General features: G+C 34.3%; 2 protein-coding genes across 6 annotated transcripts in view; both read right to left on the bottom strand.

Moving 5' to 3' along the window:
• Window positions 1-1,842: 1,842 nt before the first annotated feature.
• LOC149791776 (uncharacterized) lies at window positions 1,843-15,969 on the bottom strand. Of its 2 annotated transcripts, none has more exons than XM_089970284.1 (8): window positions 15,475-15,969; window positions 14,076-14,258; window positions 9,832-9,927; window positions 9,010-9,186; window positions 7,913-8,026; window positions 7,388-7,489; window positions 5,868-5,967; window positions 1,843-2,338 (listed from the first exon to the last, which is right to left on the bottom strand). In XM_089970284.1, exons 1-8 carry the CDS (start codon window positions 15,518-15,520, stop codon window positions 1,990-1,992), a joined length of 1,167 nt encoding a protein of 388 aa, XP_089826410.1. In that variant the 5' UTR covers window positions 15,521-15,969; the 3' UTR covers window positions 1,843-1,989. The 2 variants fall into 2 exon arrangements, with proteins under 2 accessions (XP_089826410.1, XP_089826409.1); XM_089970283.1 differs by having other exon boundaries at window positions 15,451-15,948.
• A 3,376-nt stretch (window positions 15,970-19,345) lies between these two features.
• Window positions 19,346-21,476, bottom strand: part of LOC149791775 (uncharacterized) — a 62,292-nt gene continuing 60,161 nt past the window's right edge. For all 4 annotated transcript variants that reach the window (XM_089970282.1, XM_089970281.1, XM_089970279.1 and 1 more), the window contains exon 8: window positions 19,346-21,476. This exon is cut by the window's right edge and continues 441 nt beyond it. In XM_089970282.1, the coding sequence (XP_089826408.1) occupies window positions 21,446-21,476 (31 nt within the window). In that variant the 3' untranslated portion in view covers window positions 19,346-21,445.

The following is a 21,476-nucleotide window of genomic DNA, read 5'->3' as shown; positions in this document are numbered from 1 at the left end:
ATATAAACAGTTAAACTTTACGATTATGTCCACTGTAAAATAAATCTTACAGTGAAACGTGAAAATCACCCACTAGCAGAACTGGCAAAACTAGCAGTTATGGCGGGTAATCTGCGTTTCCAAGTAAATGTGCACTCTGATCTTATATGAAAATTCCTGTTTAAGACAGAGGGCTGATACTTAGAGGTGACTAATATTGCAGGTCTCAATGTAACTGAAATAATAACAAATGGAAAATGGAAACAGTACCAAACACAAACACCGCGAATAACAGCAGGCAATTAAAAATATGTATATGGAGCATACAAACTGTAAGCCAGGGTTTAATCCAAAATAAATCCCTTCAACATCGTAGTTTAAAAAGAATCAATACGAAATAACAAAACATCAAAGAAGAAACGATGGAAGCGAAACTACTAAATTTGTAACCAAAGATATACAGCGCAAGTTAGTTTAAAATGTCTGCCAAGTTCACATTGGTTATGCCTTTTGTCTGTTTCACTGCAATAACGTTTCAAACTAATATGCAGTTATAAATAAATGACTCAGAGGAAAGAGATGTAAACCCACATATACTTTATAAAAATGAAGAAACACAAACAGTACGATAGCCCAAAAACACATTCAAGTAATGTGATGTTAGATTAATTTCAACTCCGTTCTGTCAAAATCATGAAATACAAAGAATATCTTTGACCTAGGTCTGCAGTGGCAACATGCAACAACATGTATGTGTCTAAGATTGTTAGTTCCCGGGCATAACTTATAAAGTAATAAATAAGACATATCACGGATGATTCAATGAAAGTACCAGTTTCCTGGTTCAACTTGCATGTTTTAAAAATAGACTGGTAGAAACACTTGACTGTAATACAAGCAGTACTAAAACATGGTACATGTGATTCATTTCCCGTTCCAGACAACGATTACGAACGACAACCTAGAAAGCAAAAGTGCATATTAATACAATATGTATTAGAGAGCTATGTACTTGTGGCGTAAACATTAAACATCTTCATTTGAAAGCATATGAAACACAGTCATACAAATTTCATTGGGTAATTTTTAATTTCCCAGCATCTTAAGCGATAGCTAAGGTTTACACACTTGTCTAGCAAATACATGTCATGAGAAGATGAAAATATTATGATACGTCTGTTAAGAATCCAACTCGTCCTAATCCAGAACAGATATGCTATTACGTGGGTAGGTGGCATGATTTTTAAAAATATATCATTTTAACGTGTTTCATTCGGCGCCATAACCGTTTGCATAGTTTCCAAAGTAAAATCAGTTTCCTCTTTTTCTGACTTTCGCCCTCTCTCTCTACACACAGACACACCCACACAGACACACGCTCACACACACAAACACAGCACACACACATGCATACATACATACATACATGCATTCATGGGAATTAATTACTAGGTCGTCATAAGAGTGTTTGTTACATTCGACTGCATATAACACAGACCGAGAAACATCATTATTTGGTGATTTGCCTTAGTCGTGAGGGAATGTGGGCTCGTGAGTGCAGGCAAGGCGATGGGTGGCGTTTACCCGCGGACCTGGGTTCGAATCTCCGTAGAGTACGTATTAAAAATTCTCTAACCTGTATGAAAATATTATTTGTATGAAAATATACATACAGATACATATACATATATAGGCAATGGAAGTGTCGCTTGCAATACCTTTATAGAGTAAAATGCGATTCAATTTGTGCGGAGAAATGCATGTAATTCACAGACTTCACGCTTTGCTCCTTTTTACATTTTAAAGTCGATGACATTGAATGATTATCATATTTGTATTTTATCGAGTTAAAAAGAGATAATGTGTATAATGCCGATTTATTTCAAATAATTGTCTTCGAAAAAGACTAAAAATTGTCCTTCATGTCCTTAGTAATGCATTGCCACTTTTCAAAACTTTTAAGCGTGCTTATTGTTTGGGAATTTAGTGTTGTCATCCAGATATTCCGATCTAACTTGTAACTTGTAGTAGTCGATCGTATTGGTCCGCTTCGTCCGTGATCATGACAATATTAATGTCTCTTTCCTTCCCAGATATTGGTACGTACCCATGAGTGGTATGACCCTCTGGTGGGGGAAACAAACAATTGTCATTTCCGATCACAATTTCTTGTCCACGAAAAACTGCCTGTTTTGCCAATGGCGGACCTTCTTTGAGATGACAGAGATTGGAAGAATTGTAATCATCTATGGATTTCTGGTCGTTGCTATGGCAGCCCAAATCACCCTTTCTGTGGCTTGGGTGATTACTTTGTCCTTGTGTGCTGTGGTACACCTTGAAACTGATGCACGACAACGATCTGTGCGAACAAAAAAAAGAAGAAATTAATCTTCTGTCGGAAGCATTGCATGGATTAAAAAGGTTTGAAGGCTGTCTACGGAGAAATGCTTTCAATGTCATTCTGGGTGATACAGTTTCACTAGCAAGTTCTTTTTTGTTTTTGCTTTAGGTTATCAAGTTCATTATATAAGACAATATTATTGACCCGTCTAAAAAAGAGTGAAAACATTAATTATCATATAGCGAGATTATTTCCTGTGCTTTGAAAGTTGGAAAATAATGATACCACTAATAAATTACCGGAACAAATTAAAAAAGACAAACGAAAGATCAATTACAGCAAAATGAAGTATTCATTGAACGCAAAAACTGCATACTGATTAAACATGGAATTAATAATATTTTTAAAATAAAGTGTTTGTTTAAATGGCATAACGATATCATTAATTTACAAGCTTCGCAGAAGGTTAACAATATATAGATTTTTTTAAAAACTCTAATAGATCTTTCGAACAAAATGCATGCGCTTAAAGAAGTGCCAAAATGGTGTGATGAAACACGCATATATAAAGAGACAGACAGACAGACAAAGACAGAGAGAGGAATAGATATATAGATATATGGGGCGACTAAACATTAAAGGTTAGACTATACGGACTTAAAAAGATGAATTCTGAAATGGGTAGCTAAACGGTTTTACAGAAAAAGAAGAGGTTTCTACAGCAGGGCATGTAACAGTAGATGACCCAGATGTCGACTCACTGGAAGACTTAAAAGGGTAGTTTGCTGCTAGCATAGTTTACTAGGAGGGGTTGTTAAGCAAGATGACTTGTACAAGGTTGAAAGGTCTGAACAACTAACATTTGGGCACTGAAAATTGTATACTGATGAGACGAAAAGGAAATGGCGATTCCTTGTCGGTTTGGGAACCAACTGAAAACTTGGGTTGGTAACATAAAGGGAAACACTTCAAGGTCGAACGCAGGACATACCATTGGTTAGTCTAAATTTAAAAAATAAAATGATCTGTATAAAACGAGGTGAGAGTCATCATGAATTTAAGAATTTCAATATTTTGAACGATGAAAATAATTTTTTTTTAAAACGAAGCTATAAATGTTTGTATAAATGTGTGTTAGTAATGTAACACAATCTAAACGAACAATAAATGTTAAATTATCTTCACTAAAGGGTAACATGTAACAATTTTCTTATATATTTGCAAACATGAAAAGTGTAATAAATATTGTTGAATATAATTGATCTAGTATCTAACATTTCTAATTTAAACGAGTTTGAACACATAAGATAAATATGGTCTTACAATATGTAGATGCCTTTTAAAGCAAGAAAATTCGAATGTTATATTCATGTGTAAAAAAAATATAAACAAATATGTCAAGAGAACCAAATACCAAAACACAAATGAACAGAGGAGACAAGAGAACGGAAAAATGGAAAAATGAAATTTAATAAATCAAAATATTGTATAGTGCATGTAAATAGGATGAAATCGAAATGGTTATACAGTTGGTAAAATAATATCATAAATAAAAAGAGAAAAAAAAATAAAAACTACGTCTGAATGTGCCAAGACTATGACAATGTTAATTGTATGGGAACTAAAAAGGCGAGTATCATAATAATTGCTAGTTGGAAATATAATAATAATAATAATAATAATAATAATAATAATAATAATAATAACAAATAACATAATAAACAATAATATAACATCAACTGATATAAACCACAATTTGAAAGATGAACGTTAACTCAACCATTGGCATCTTATCCAAGTAGGAAAGAAACATTAATAGAATCATTGCAACAAAACATCAAGATTCATTTAATAGGACATGAAATGAGTATAGATTTAAGTTGAAAACAATCGAGATGTTGATCACTTACTTGGTGGAGTAAAACCATGATTAAAGAAACATAATATTTAGGAGGATGAAAGATTGTGATTACTTAAAAGTTCGATTAATTAAATATTTAAAGAAATAGCAAAACTTTTATCACTCGTATTATGGAACAAAAGATTTAAACATAAATAGAATCAAATCCAGTAAATATTTACTATGACGCATTGTAGAGAACATTTGTCAGGAAATAAGTGTAGATACAAGCATTAAGAGGTTAGTGTTAGGACTGATCGGCCTGGTGTCAGGATAATGTTACTGGGTGTGAGGGACATCATGCTACATGTCTGCGGCATGATGCCCCTGTGCTAGATATCACTATAAACTGCCACACTGCAGACATCGAAGCGATATGCCTGAAAAATTGTTGAAGCTACGTTAAAAATCCAAATCAAACACACACACAAGTACATTACTATTTCAAAGAATCCAAATGAGTACCGGAAGAAAAAAATAATACCAACAATGGAAGATGTGTTACCAAAACATACTCCATTTAATAGAAAAAAGAACAAAATCAACAATTTTATCAGAGTATTTTCATATATGTTTTCAATTAGAATTGAAGTTTAAGATGACGTACAGGGTGGTTATAGCATAAATTAAAATAAATACAAATTTTTGAAATATAACATCTAATGATTTTGAAAATATATTTCTCTTCACTAATAAGTATATCTGTATTTGAACAATAGATTGAAACGCTATGTTAGAGGCCAAGTGTAAAGACATCATGTGAAAAAAATATTATCAACAATAAGAAAGAGTTTCCGCTTGCAAGGAAAACAACAATATATAAAAATGGACTATACTCGAAGTTAAACAAATATCAAATGAACCAAAATACCGAGGATTTACAATCAATAGTTTCAAAAGGGTTGATATACGAATCATACTACAATAATCTACAACAACAAAAAAAAAACAACAATATTTGGAAAACATTTCGCAATTAAAAACAGGCTTATATTTGCAGAACGTAACCAACACAAGTTTGTTGTAAATATAAAGAGTCATCAAAAACATTATTAGAAAATTAAGTTTAGGCAAAATAATGTTTTTAATGACTCTTGAATATTTACAACAGGAAAAAGATTCCAACCAATAGCATCAGATAGTGTTATTTAATAAGATTATCATACTAAACTTTGTACGTTTCCTTAATTTTGCAGACAAAAGCCCTTCATCACGAGTTTACATAACCTTTTCCTTCACTAGCTGCAATAAATTATTAATTTCCGTCTAACTATTATCATAAATATATATTTGATTTATTCCACCCATTTTACGAAGCCTACTGAGGGTGGGTGTTAGTCAGCTTACAAACAATTGTAGTTATTTTTTATTTAATATGTATTCGTTTTTTTAACGATTGTGTAAATAGTAAAATTACGATGGCGAATAGTTAAGAGGTTAACATTCGTTTTGTGGTTGTATGCATACTTGTAGAGCCACCATCCTTGTACAAGGACGCATCACTTCCACTGATATTGGTTAATCCGATGGTAGTAATCAAGCCTAATCCCTTCTGGTCACGAATTGTACCCATTTACCACTGAGAGAGAGAAAGAACACTAGAGAGAGATGGAGAAAGATAGACAGAGGGAAAAGAACGAGACCTACTTTATATCAGAACGCCTCTTCCAGCAGTATACGATGGCGATCACTACAATGACAGCAGCAATGACCCCAGTCGAATCAAATAAGATGATGGATTTTATATCTGGGAAGCAAAGACGGAAGTTTGTAAAACTTATTACATGTAATTCCAATAATTATTCAGATCATCCAACCATAACTTTCGTGCAGATATAATTGCTCCCCTCAGGTGATTTCGTTCCCCTAACAAATTCCATGTAGCATTACCTTTACGAACAATCAGATTGTCATTTTGAAAATATTTAGCTGTTATTGGTCAGTGTTATTGCAGTCTTACTTTCAGTGGTAATATATTCCAAATGACTCCATTCAGAAGTCTCAAAGCTGCAGATCCAAACATCTAGGCGTTTCCGACAGCGGAAAACCTTTGATAAATTTATTACGAGTATGTACATGTTTCAAATTTGCGAAAAATATGACCATATTTACCACAGTTATGATATTCCTAACATCTCGAGCCGTTCTCACCAACAGCGTGGTGGCCGTTTGGTCTAAAGCGCTCACCGTTACGGATCACTGCCATCTCACCTCTGTCTGCGTGGGTTCGAGTCTCGCGTTTGGCCAAGGTGGGTATGCGAGAAAGCTTGCCAATAGCTTCTTGTGGGTCGGTGGTTCTTCCCGGGGTTTTCCCGTGTTCTTCCTGCAGCATTAATATTGCCCGCCATGTATAGCCTATCTCGTACTCAAAAATGGCGTTATGCTCCATAACAATAACAACAACAACAACGAACAGCGTAAATAATACTTGTACATATGGCGCAGTCATGTTTAGTGATGTCATTGAAGAACGTCCAATTACTTTCGCGATGATTTGTTTCGTTCTCTTTCTTTCAAAAGCGATAAAAACGCGAATTGTTCTTGGTGAAAGGCTGCAATTTGTTTGGCAAACATTAAGTTCATAAGAGGACAACGTGTGTCTGCTAGATCTCCACGTAATAAAAGGGAGGGGATTTTATCAGATTCATTACTCATTGTTTTCATATATGACAATGAATTTGACGTATTTCTCCGGTATTTTAGCAAATTCCGCTGCAAGTACACTTAGTGAAAAGACATGTGTGTTATAAACTTTATATTTCGACACAGGAGGATGTACATATACTGCAACATGTAACGCACATACTTCTAAGATTTTGTTATTTTAGCGATATTGCTCAGGTCTTGCTAGTTTATACATTGGCGGACAGTATCAAGCTGACGAAGAGCCTGGAAAAGCCCTAGACATCCAGAGGAAGCTACTGTCAAGCTTTCTCACATAGTCACAATGGCAGAGCCCATGACTCAATAGATCTTTGATTTGGAGCAATTAATATGTGCCATGTAAGTCACTAAGGTATATAAACTAATGAAAATTGTAATTATCAATAGTTCTTTTAATAGAAACATGTAAGTGCTAAGATGAACTAAGTTCAAAGAATTGATGCAAACGGAAAATATCATTTTGGACCAATATAAACTGTACATTGAACTGTCATTATTCTTACCAACAGCTTGCGGTTGGTTAGAAGCTAATCTCGCCTGGATATCACCAAGCCTCGGCATCATTTCCTCTCTGGTTGTCAACGTTAATGCAGTATGGACGGCACCTGCAAAGGAAGAAACCACAAACAAACGACTTCATCGATTCTTGTCTCAACTCTTCCTTTAACAGTCAATAAAATTATCTAATTTCCAAAAGAATTACTCGACAAAACCCAAATGAGGTTATCACCGTTATTCTACTCAGCAATCAAGTCCTTCATACGTAATATCTAATAACAGGTAGCAATTGAATTTGGAAGAAAAAATTATTGTATCAGGGTATGAACGTGCCACGTGCTACTTTGTAAGTCATGTTTTATTTTAGTTATTTTATTTTCAAGTAAGCGCTTGGTAACATTTTCCTCGCTGGATTTAGGAATCTGTGACCATTTTTCAGACGAGGTTTAACACAGTCCTTCCTGTGTCTTTATAATTCTGTATGCTTGGATCAAATGATACAATGAAAAGATTAAGTAAGATAACCTTACTCGCATCACATATAACTGTATGATTTTCATCACAGGACGTGCTACCGAACTCAAAATGTTCTGATTCCAGCTTCACTATACCGATACATCTCTCGTTTACCTTCTGGTCAGGACCTGTAAAATATTCAGCAAGGAAAAAGTTCCTAGAAGACTGAACGCACTTTTTAAAATGCTAACTCAAATAATAAACTTGCCGCATTAATCTTGTTAATCCGCCAGTTTATTTATATGTATTCTGTCATTATCGATAACTTATAATTGTATAGTTTGTACAAAATGGTATGAGACACGTTATTTAGTAAATCAATGACTAGTTTGTATGAATTACGTTAATTGGCGCACACAGGCTATATTTGTATGAATCGCGTTATTTAGTGGACACTTTCTATTATTGTATGAATCAAGTTGGTTACTGGAGAATATAAATCACGTTTTTAGTTGACACCAGTTATAACTGAATGAATCAGGTTATTTAGTTGACACCGGTTATAAGTGAAAGAATCACGTTATTTAGTTGACACCGGTTATAATTGAATGAATCACGTTATTTAGTTGATACTGGTGATAACTGAATGAATCACGTTATATAGTTGACACCGGTTATAATTGAATGAATCACGTTATTTAGTTGATACTGGTGATAACTGAATGAATCACGTTATATAGTTGACGCCGGCTATACGTGAATGAATCACGTCATTTAGTTGACACAGGTTTTGATTCAATAAATCACGCTGTTTAGTGACACCGGTTATAATTGAATGAATCACATTATTCAGGGAACATTGTCCATAATTATACGAATCACGTTATTTAATGGACACTGGCAATAACTATATAAATCATGCACTTTATGGTTTACAGTTTCACGTACGAGAGAGAGAATCTTTAAAATGGGAAACATCAGGTATACAATAATTAAATTTTAATGAAAGGAAGAGTACTAAGGAATTGATATTGTAATATGAAGAACGGCTAACACACACACACATACACACACACACACACACACACACACACACGCTAGAACCTACAGAAGAAATGCAACAAATATTTCGTTTCAAATTTTATAAAAGTGATTTAGACCAGACTCCTACCCAATCTGGAGATGATACGGGTATAATTGTAATCCTTTATCCAGTCTGTCCTGTTTATTGGAACAATCATTGGTAAGGCAAAGTTTTCCACCACCTGCAGTGATTCACTAAACTTGTAACATTTGTTGAGGGCATCATTGTATGGTAGCATCTCCTCACTCTTCAGAAATTGCCCATCTGTACGAAATTAATAGAGTTTTGATACATTTCCGACATTCAAAACAGAAAGCAGTCCATAATTTTATCATTCACGTTATTCCGAATATTAACCAATCAGAAGATTATATTTGTTTATTCCACTTGGTGATTTGTTCAGCATATGCAAGTAAAAGTCATATTACTTTGACAGCATATATAATCATTAGATTACGCTGTTATTATTTTCAAGACAAATTAATTATTTCATAGTTCTTCAAATCTTGTTTGTACACAAAACATGTGTTTACACCCTATTACAAAGCTTCGGAATAGGCGATATTGTTGAAAACACTTAGGAGGATATATGTTTATTAAATAAACTTAAAACATATAATGATTTCAGCTTCTTCTTTAAATTCAGTGAACAGTTGTACAATATAGTGACGGTAAGCAAATCATGGTGCTTTCTTCTGACGACACGACACTGTGCCTTATTATAAAGGTTTTAAGGATATTATGTACACTTATACGACTAATAATGTCCTCCTGATTAACGAAAGGTTACATAATTATCAGATAGGTCCCACCTTGGTTATCATTTTCTTATCATCTATTTTGTGGAAATTAATAGCACAGTTATACATTTTCTTCAGGTATATTTTTCGCTATATCCATGATCCTTACCTTTGTTGCAAATGTAAGTAAGATTTTCTTTAATGTCCTCTCTCCTTACTGCGATATATCGGCATATTTCTTGCGTCTCATTTACGTCTGTTTTGTCTTATAAAGAATAACGAAAAGCTGTTACATTGATAACACGGAATGATAAACCACAAATAAATTTCATTCAACTATTACACAGAAAATATACCATAAATTACAAGTAAACGGCATAAAAGGCTTATTTTAATATAGTAAGGGACGTGTTATCTTAAAAATGTAAACACCATAAGGCAGTGCACATAATAATTAATTCTGGCAAATTTCATTTGGTCAGTATAGTGGATTTGTTAAATTCGATAAAGAGATTCAGACATTACAATACTAAATTTCTCATTATTCAGAAGACGTCAAAAGTCGTGGCGAGAGGGAAACCAACAATTTTCAGAAAACTGATAGGACAAATATTACAGTTGTTAATTATTTTGCACACTATATCGAAATGTTTTTTGTGTGATTAGAAACAGGTTTATTTTGAATGTTTAAAATGGCATCTGTAACAACAACATGTTTACATCTCTCTCTCTCTCTCTTTATATATATATATATATATATATATATATATATATATATATATATATATATATATATATATATATATATATATATATATATATATCGTTAATATGATGATTTGACCCAGTAAGCCTAAACCAATCACCTGCGAATATAGAAACAAATTTCATTCCCGAAATGCAATGTTTCGAAAAATAACAACTCCACCCTGTGTTATCGGCAAATGCCCTCCCTCTCCCCCGTCCTAAGACCCGAAATTCACTTGATATATTTTGGCTGCTAAATTCCTGACACACGCTGAACAGCGTATACACGATTAATAAGTAATGACGTAGTCTTATCAAAGATCAAGAAAATATCCCAAGGACATGGAAGGTTAAACTAATACTTAACACGCGCACCAGTACAGAATATGGCTGAGAATAGAATAATCGGAAGTCCTTGCACCATAAAAAGTATCCAGCTTTTCAGGCGAAACGTAAAAGACTTAAAGCTATTTAAGAACTGTTAAGTTCATCAGCTTATTATCTAATTGTGATTTATGCTATTAATTTTATATACATGAACAACAGAAATATATTTTATGGGGATTCTTCTTTACTTATTAAACACGAGGGATTTAGTAGATCGCATGTGTCCTCGCTATTCATGAGTTGCAGAGGGAGACCGACAAAACAGTATATAAAAGACACAATAATTCAAATGAAGTTAATGCAGAAAAATTATTAGGTGCATGTATTTAAGAATCCATAACAGGAATGTCACATATCAAGATACCAGAACAACGCCCTAAGCACCGTAGAACTGAGCTATCTTAACTGGACCAGTCAAGATGAATCTATGCCAAAAATTACCTTTAAACAACTAATGGTAGATATATACAAACAAATTGGAATTTTAAATGAATGAATTTGAAAACAAGAGTGATCCAAGTATGCATCGGTTCAGCAAAGCCTGCATATCTGACAGAAAGAATTATCTGCTGTGGCAATGGCTTTGCAATGATGGAACCCAAAACATTCCAACTGATAACATAATCTCTCTCTCTCTCTCTCTCTCTCTCTCTCTCTCTCTCTCTCTCTCTCTCTCGTCCTATATAGGCGCTCAGAAAAAGAGTCGTTTTACAACTGCGATAAAACTCAGTAAACCGATAACCTCTTTCTCTTTTTTCGGGGGAGGGGAGAATTTTGGTTCATTATCATAGAATAAATCAATGCAAAAATATGTTTTGTTTTACTTAAATTAAAATATCAAAAATATTTATGTTCTTTTTTCTTTTTCTTTGTTTCTCTCTTTTATTATTTGTTTACCTGCTTTTTGGGTTTTTAACATATTAAAGCGGTATTTTACTCCAAGATATGATAAACATATTCCTAATGGTTGTTTAATTTTTGTCTTAAAATATTACGATTGGTTCATTTCCAGTTTTATGACATGAAAGACACTGATGGCTGATTAAATTAAGTCAAGGGCCACAAGGCCTTTACTGTGTGATATCGTCTGTACCAAGCTGAGGGAGTTGCGTTTAAGAAAGGATCTAATATGCCAAATTTACAAATTGTTTCGATGTCGACATTAAGATATTAATAATAGAAAACAATGTTTCTTCAATATGGCAATAAAATACATAAGCAGTACACTCAAAAGTCTAAAACGAACACATCTGGAGCATAAATCTGTCCATTCAAAGATATTATCAAAACGAATCTTCAGTTTGTAAAGGAAAGATAACCTTTACATAGATGATCATACAGAAATAATAAAAATATCGATATTTTTTATGACATACAATCCGTATCACAATCCATTCCTACATAAAATACATGATAAAAGGAGGCGGGTTTAAATATTGTTGGATAATTGCTTTTAGTACAATTCTTATCTGCATACAAATTATTAATAGACATTTTGGATGTACATTCAAATAATGTGTTCGGTGGATATTTTGCAATAAACTGAAATTCATTTGTAATTAACACAAATACTATCAACAACAAACATTCTACAAATGTTCATTTTTATATAGTTCCTTCCATTTATATATATCGATAAAGTATGACTCTGATATCTCATTCTAGACAAGGTACCTTTAAATTTAATCAGCATATTGGATATTTAAAAAAATGTTCCCACTTTTAAACCTGTTTTCCAAGTTGCTCTGGTCTATAAATTCTTTCTTTATTCATTTTTTAATGGAAATTTGTACAATGTATGCGAATTATGTCACAATCTGTAAATAATCTTTAATTACCTATATCCAGTTGAACCAAACAGCACCAAAACCTAGCTTTTCCTCACATACTTTTTGAGGTACAATACTACATCAAAGCCTGGTTTGTCCCACACACAAATGGAATTATTAGTTGCGGTTCAGTACGAATATAGTCCCAGTCTATTTTAGCGCATATTCTCCGGTGTCCTTTTTGGTGGGGATGCAAGAGTTAGATTTAGGGGTTCTTGATATGGACTTAAAGCTAAATGTTTATTCTGTAGAATATGAAATTATGGCGCGTTTGTCTGTGTGTTTCGACGACAGTGCACAGTGAATATTAAGGCCTGGATGATGATCAGTAAGTGAAATCTGTGTATCATTTACACATTGGTTTATTCGCAGTCTAGCCTCTCAAAGAAATGCTGGTGCACATATGACAAGAACTTCACCGTGACGTACTGATAAAAAAATGTAGAGACTGAGTCCTTATGTACCTCACGAAATCATTGTCTGAATAAAATATTATTCGCAAGAGTAAGCCAAAGTTATTCTTCCTAATTCCTCAAATTATGTCAACATTTGGTAACATGCATTTTGATTCCAAGGCTGATCCATGTTTGCAGCATAAACCCAAACTTAATACGTCTGATCATATTATTAACTGGTCAAAAAGAGCAACCTTATTATTGTTCACTCAAAGAAAATACTCGTAAAATTTGAAGATAATAGAAATATTATTTGAACCTTTAATACAACAAATATACTCGTATGCATCTGAACAAGTTTGGTCAAACCAATTGTGAAATATGAAAAGGAACATTTTGAAATCTGCACAGAGACATATAGCTACAAAATGCTTCAACAACACCAGTTTTATTTCCTTTGTTTAACCAATATATAATGGATTTTGAACCATTCGAAGAATGATGAAAAATGTTGTCAACGGACACTTGTAAATGAAACAAAGTCAATAATGTCCGTATTGTACTAAAACATTTATCTTTCTCTTATGTGCTCCACCGTTTCAAAATTATTTTGTTTCGGACATATTTTCTTGCATTCGGTAGTTGGATGTTTTCCTGACTTCAATTTCTTTTCACAGGTATACTATTGGCCAGCAATTTTGAAGATTATCATCGCCATAAGCTATCGCACGTATTTGGCCTAATTTATGAGATAGTTTGATAACAATTAAATTTAAACAGATACAAAAGAATAACAAAGTATCGATTGAGCATAGCAGGTACCAAGAATGCATTGAAATATGTTTATCAATCCACTCGCAATTATCTTCAGTAACTACTTGTTTCAGATGCGTTCCAAGTTTTACAAACATATGCTGAGCGACATTGGGGTTAAGCTCGGGATTCAAAAGTGTGACACGGACGAACGAACACTCGAAACAAATTTATATATGCCCCACAGATTTTGCTGGGGCAGGTGTTTGAACAAAACAACAAAGAATCAATTTTCAGCTTACGTTTTGCAAGGCAGAATGTATATTCCTTTCCATCAATCCATGCAAATTCTCCAACATGAAGCAATCCAAGAGCTCTTGCATCTCGCATACCGGGAAGAATGGCGTGTGACATGTTGTCACAAGCTTCTCGTGCTGCTATCCATGACAGTTGGTCAGGTCCTCGAATATAAAATATATCTTGTCCTTCATAAAAGAAATAATATATGATCCAATCAGACAGTAAAAATGTCACACTGCAGGATGCAATTGTATCAATCTTTTTAGACTGTCAAAATTGATGTGATGTACAGCTATAGTCCGAAAGTGTCTATACGATTTTGTATATACCGTGTGATTCAAGTGACCACAAAAATGATGATTCATATCCCTGTTTCAATGACGACTGACGCGTATATTGGTTTTAACATTGTGACCGTATATCCTAGACGTAATGTCTTACATGTCATCTCTTTTTTTATGTAAGTTTCAGATTACTTGCATATTTCTTATTTCAGAGTAAACTATTCCAAAGACGACAGACTTAAGGAAGTATTCAAAACAAATCTAGTCTTCTTAAACTTGGTTGGATCCTATTCATTACATAATGGGCTCCTAATTCACTCGGATTTTAAAAACAAGAAAATTTCTGCAGTGTTAAAAATGCATCTTATTAATTCATAGTCGGGTCCTAAGAGTGGTTACACATACCCACAATTCCATGCGGTTTGGTGTATAGTAAAGACCATGCAGGTAAGATTCACATACATCAAGGGCCGGAGAAACTGTATAATTTACAGTATTCTAATTTCAGCAACGTGTTGAGGTTATTTCAGAATCCCACATAATTGAAATATATAAGACAGAGTAAACAATATTGTTTTCTGAAGACATCAAACCAATATAAAGACGTAATATCGTGGAAGATGTATTTATGCTTTGATTATTGCTATTCTTCCCTTCCTGGTCCCGACCCCACCCCCATCCTGATTACACTAGCATCATATGACCATGTGTCTAGATAACAAATGGAATCTGGAAGAAGCAACACTGACACATACATTATTTTAGGGTGAATGAACCGATTATTTAACATTTGTTGATCAAAATACATAGATATGTATCCATCCATCTATATATACGTCCATCCATCCATCCATCCATCCACGTATCCATGTATAAGTAAAGACAACCAACAGTCAGTCATACACACATGCATACAATCAATACATGCGTGCATATAAACATGCAGTCATAGACACATATATACATACATACATACATACATACATACATACATACATACATATATATATATATACCAAGAAACACAGACAAAACATAATACATACAGAAAAGTTACGGACATACAGGAAGAAAGAGAGAGAATCTTTCTTACCGGTTGTTGTTTCGGAATACATACTAGCCTGTTTACAATGAAGGAAAACTATGAACATTGCAATAAACATTGTAGCGTGAACTATGTCCCAAGTTCCCTGACAGATAAAACTGATGTATTATGTATAAATCTGACAGTATGTTCCACCCCGTGCGTTTAGTAACAATCCCGATATCACAAACAGCAAAAATACAAAAACGGGAAGCAAATGCATCCTTTAAACGTAAAACCCTCAGATATATGGTGATAGTATTCTCACAGAATAGTCGTTGAACGAGACTTTTCAATTGTTCTCTATCGCCGTAAGATCTGAAACTATGATATATATCCTGTTTCATTCTGGCCCAGCCATTAGTAATAGCAGTTTTTTTTACAGGAAAATATACTAAGTAATGAGATCTTGAAAATATGTGTTTGTAAATCTGGAATTTAAAACATCAATGTGCTCAGTACACGATTACTTTGAATTCTGCTGTAAATGAGCAGGTTTGTACTTGACAAGCAACTCACAAACAAAGCAAGATGAATTTATAAACCTTGCACCGATTCGAGCATGTTTCCTTTCACACACCACGCTTTACAATTGACCGCTTGTGATGGAAGATTTCAACAATGAATTGCAATGTCCACGCAGGAATCACAGTTTCAAAAAAGTGTCATACAAATCCATAGACAATATTTGCTTTAGATTTATGCTTAATTATATATTCAGGAAATAACTATAAACATATTTATTCCGGAAATAAGGCCTATCGTGCTGACCGAATGTTATGTATATAAGTTACAGGACAGATGAAAGGTTCCATCTCGTTCCAAAGTATATTACTTTAAAGAAATGTATATATATATATATATATATATAGAGAGAGAGAGAGAGAGAGAGAGAGAGAGAGAGAGAATACAAATATAAACCAGACAGAACAGAAAGTACGATCACTGGAATCTACAAGAGAATAACTGTTAATACTAACATAATTTGTATAAATACTACACAAATAGCGTTATCATACAGGTTAGATAATTTTAATTCGGACTGTTTTGAGATTCGAATACATATCCGCGGGTAAACGGCACGCATCGCCTAGCCTGTAAGGTAAGGCTGAGTCCTATAACAACACATCTATACACATGACCAAAAAGTGATGATACCGTGTCGGTGATATAGGCGTCCGTGCGTAGCAGACACACCCACATATGGACCTATATATATATATATATATATATATATATATATATATATATATATATATATATATATATATATATTGCGTGATAGTAGTGTTAAAATTAGGTCTTTTCTGCTGACACGGTCAGTTCAATTCTGATGCAATGAATCTGCTGACAATATGAGAGAATAGGGCCAGTAATACCTTATGACCAATGTTCCATCTAAGCGGAGCGCGTGTGCGCGCGCACACAGGTCGCGAAACAAGCGTCTAGAAGAAAACAATGAATACAAACAAAATAGCGTAAATTGGCGTACTAAACCTTACAAATATCAGTTGGCGAACATACGAACTTTTCTGCGCACACGGCTCCCCAAACATTAGAGGAAACTTTGCCTATGACAACAGGAAAAACAATGTCGAGTGCTCTCTCTCTCTCTCTCTCTCTCTCTGCGTAATCGCTTTATGACTTACTTCATAGATTGGAAACATAGCATATTGAATGACCAACGTACAAAATAGCAAGATTCATCTGGTTCTATTATACCAACCTAATCAAAATATACGCAAGACCTACGGCTGGTTCTAATATACCACCCTAATCAAAAGATACACAGGACCTACGGCTGGTTCTAATATACCACCCTAATCAAAATATACGCAAGACCTACGGCTGGTTCTAATATACCATCCTAATCAAAATATACGCAAGACCTACGGCTGGTTCTAATAAACAACCCTGATCAAAAGATACACAGGACCCACGGCTGGTTCTAATATACCACCCTAATCAAAATATACGCAAGACCTACGGCTGGTTCTAATGTACCACCCTAATCAAAAGATACACAGGACCTACGGCTGGTTCTAATATACCACCTAATCAAAATATACGCAAGACCTACGGCTGGTTCTCATATACCACCCTAATCAAAAGATACACAGGACCTACGGCTAACAATATTGAAAACGACGCCCACTGCATGGCATATTTGTCGAGCTATAACACTCTAGAATGTGCCTTGATCGTGATCAAAAGAAATGTTTGGTATACGATTTTATATTGGTCTATTCTTCAGACTTAAAAGTTTCAATTTCATTCTTTAATATCATGTAAAAAAAAAAGATTAATATGCACTTTCAGATCACAACTACAGTCTCGGCCATTTTAAAAGTCTCTGTCGCGAAGATCTTCTTCAAACACTGAAATAGTTTATTGAACAGCTTATTTAGAAATATAAACAGCTAATTTATGTTCAGCATGAAATACCATATCGATTAAAATTATTTCATGTCAAACAGCTGGACGAGGAAAAACAATTATGTGATTTGTCTTAAAAATTAAGCGTTTTTCATCATTTCTGATGTGTTTCCTTTGCCTTTCTTTCAACACAGCCACGCGTATCCGTCTTTAAGTAGATAATTGCTACCACTCAATCAAAAACGAGGTCGTTAAATACCGTTTTCAATTTTTACTCATCGTCCATCTCTTCAGTTCTTGGGATGTATGCATACTGAATTATTTTATGGTGTATCATATATGTTTCTCGATAATGATTAGGTACTTGTATTAAAAGTTTCTACATTTATCTTGGATGAGGAATCAACGGTATCCGCTCATGGAACTTAACGTAGTGAAATGCTATATTCAATTATAGTTGGTGATTATTGTTTACTCCTGACCGGACAAGACTGGTATCAAAAACATACAACTAGTCTGAGAGAAATGCAGCTACTCACTCTTTGACGTACTGGAACTGGAGAGGCCAAAATTAAATTGGGGCAAGTTAGTGAACTTGTGTTAATCTGGAAGGCGTAACGGAATCGTTAAGTAGTGATTACAGTTTTAACACATCCTCCTGAACACAAATGCCTGTGAATTAGGAGAGAGAGAGAGAGAGAGAGAGAGAGAGTTAATTAGTATCATCCTCATCCTTTTAACTTTGTATTGCAGTACATTGCAAGATATGAAGAATCTAAAAAAGTTGTATGTATGTAGGTATGTATGTTATGTGATGTGATTTGGATTTTTAACGTAGCCCTAACACTTTTTCAGTCATATTGATACGATGTCTGCATTGTGGCAGTTTATAGTGATGTCTAGCACTGGGCATCATGCCGCAGACATGAAGCATGCTGACCCACCCAGTCATACTATCCTGACACCAGGCCGACTAGTCCTAACACTAACCTCTTAATGCTGAACGCCAATCGAGACAGCTTTTAGTACCATTTTATTTGTTCTTTGGTATGACTCGGCCGGGGATCGAACCCACGATCTCCAGCATCTGAGGTAGACGCTCTAACTACTAGGATATTGGAGCGGTTATGTATGTATGCATGTATGATTGTATGTATGTTTTTATGTATGTATGTATGTATGTATGTATGTATGCATGCATGCATGTATGTATGTATGTATGTATGTATGTATGTATTGTACGTATGTATGTATGTATGTATATATGTATGTATATGTATGTATGTATGGCGGAGAGTATTTATGGTGGAGGAAGAACCCGGAAAAACCACGGGAAGAACCACCGACCCACGAGAACCTACTGGCAAGCTTTCTCACATACCCACGTTAGCCGAATCCTAGACTCGAACCCACGCAGACAGAGGTGAGATGGCAGTGATCCGTAACGGAGAGCGCTTTAGACCACTCGGCCACTCGGGGCCCCTATGTATGTATGTATGTATGTATGTAGAACAGAGTATAAAAAGAGTATGACAAAGAATTTATTCAACTCAGCTCAAGTCAAATATTGAAACGAGCGATTATAATTAGGATTTCAAAATTCAAGATCGCCAGGACGTGCACATAATACAAAAGATGCATTCTCAAAGTAAATCCCATATCATTCAGTACAGAAAGTTAAGATAAAATTAATAATCAGAACTTCTCCCTCTTTCGTCGACGGCTAGCCTCGACATATAGCCCAGTGGCAAATACAGTTGTTTGGCACCCATCTTTGATCCAGAGACCTTATCATGTACCAGCACATGTAAGAGCATGTGACCGCAAGCCCAAAGTAACGAGTCTTTCTTTGTTCTCCTCGAACGTAAGAGCAGCTTCTCGCCTCCAAGTTTAGCCGTCAAGAGTACTTTAATATACATGCCGATATAATTTGTTATACAATGTACATATTATAAAGTTTAAACGTGGTACGTACATGGCTCTGCGCTGCTTTAATCTATGATACAGTCAAAACAGACAATGATAATAACCAGCCAGCCGGAATTGCAGCACTAGCCGCCACTCCGTCTAACATTGATATGCAAATTAAAGTGCATTTAGTTTGTTGGGTTTTTTAAAAACTGAAATTATATATACCAGACCTTTAATACGGGCGTCCACTAGATAGAGTTAACCACTGTAGCAGGCTGTATTGTAACTGAAAGAAATATGTGCTAAATGCACATATGATCAGTACAGGAAATCAAACCACATATTAGTTGATATGCAAGAGGAACGTTTCCATTTTTTAATGCAGTGTGTCTCGACGCTTGCAAAGTACTAAGGAGCATTGAATTGTAAATTTTTGATTTACACAGATTTTCAGACAAAGATAACTACAATGTTTTGACAATCAGAAATTCTCAAATTCAATGAAATACAATACCCAAATTCATACTACAAAGAGTCGATATTTAAGAAGGTTTAATTTCAGCTAAATTGGTGGACTGTGGAAAAAGCACCAATAATAACGTAAGTATATATAACATAATAACTGAATTATATGGTTCAGGAAAAAATAATTCCATCAATATGTTATTTTTATATAAAAATAAAAATAAAAAAGGAAGGAAGGAAACAAAGCTCCCAAACTTGTCGCAAATTACATATTGCGCTAGTCAGTTTCCTTGTGTCTGCCTAAGCTCATGCTGTTGAGGACTTTTGTCTGTTTCTCTGCATTAACTTTTCAAACTAATACGATATATCAAGGATCATTCAATTAAAATGTCTGTTTCCAGATTCAACATGTACATACGGTTTTAATATAAACTTGAACAAAAACCTGTTTGTATTCCCACCAGTACTAAATACATTTTCATGAGAAGATAATAATATTATGATATGTTATACACTAAAATAAATTTTCTAATCCATTCCCTTTGAAATGCAGTAAGTGACATGATTTGAAAAGTGTCCTCTTTTACTATACCTCACTCAGTACCACACCCGCTAACTACGAGCTATAGCCGGTTAGCTGTACACTATTCGGCGGTTAGGTGGTCGGCATGGAACACATAAGTATTGTCAAAGTCTTAAAAATATAGTTACACACACTTGAACCTTTTATCAATATACATAAAGTCATTCTATTCCATGTCTATTTGTAATTTTCAACAAATGAAACTTCATTGTAAAACTGTATTAACATTCTTTTGGCAAAATGTACAACTCCCATTGCTAATCTTCGTTGTCAAAATGTCCGTTCGTGCTAAGGAATTCTTGCATGTGGTCCGCAATTTCATAATGCCGTGATTGAAGTGATCAGGGATAAATTAAAACGCCGTTACCTTTGAAGTCTGTTATGTATTGTAATAGATTTTTCCTAATGTAAAAGCTATTTTGTGTGTCTGTCTAACTATATATATATATATATATATATATATATATATATATATATATATATATATATATATATATATATATATATATATATATATATATATGTGTGTGTGTGTGTGTGTGTGTGTGTGTGTGTGTGTGTGTGTGTGTGACGATCGATGTTAAATAGCTGTCCTTGTAAAAGCCTAAAATGTTTGTTCATACCCTTATTACGGGAGAGGCTTTTTCTTAGCATTTTAAATTTGCCTATTCAATTCAAATCTAGCATTGTCACTTGATAT

Source organism: Sinohyriopsis cumingii, chromosome 9, assembly GCF_028554795.1.
Source record: "Sinohyriopsis cumingii isolate HCF-2022 chromosome 9, ASM2855479v2, whole genome shotgun sequence".
NCBI classification, from domain to species: Eukaryota; Metazoa; Mollusca; class Bivalvia; order Unionida; family Unionidae; genus Sinohyriopsis; species Sinohyriopsis cumingii.
The sequence above is the reverse complement of the archived record's forward strand: the minus strand, read 5'-3'. Positions and strand labels throughout refer to the sequence as shown.

What these genes read in the sequence shown, in the direction of transcription:
- LOC149791776 (XM_089970283.1), bottom strand. Translation starts at nt 15,520, where the DNA reads ATGTTTATTGCAATGTTCATAGTTTTCCTTCATTGTAAACAGGCTAGT. An exon ending in TAACCAACCGCAAGCTGTTG is followed by an intron (nt 5,968 to 7,387) that starts GTAAGAATAATG and finishes TTTGCTTCCCAG; the next exon opens with ATATAAAATCCATCATCTTA. An exon ending in AAGAGGCGTTCTGATATAAA is followed by an intron (nt 2,339 to 5,867) that starts GTAGGTCTCGTT and finishes TTGTTCGCACAG; the next exon opens with ATCGTTGTCGTGCATCAGTT.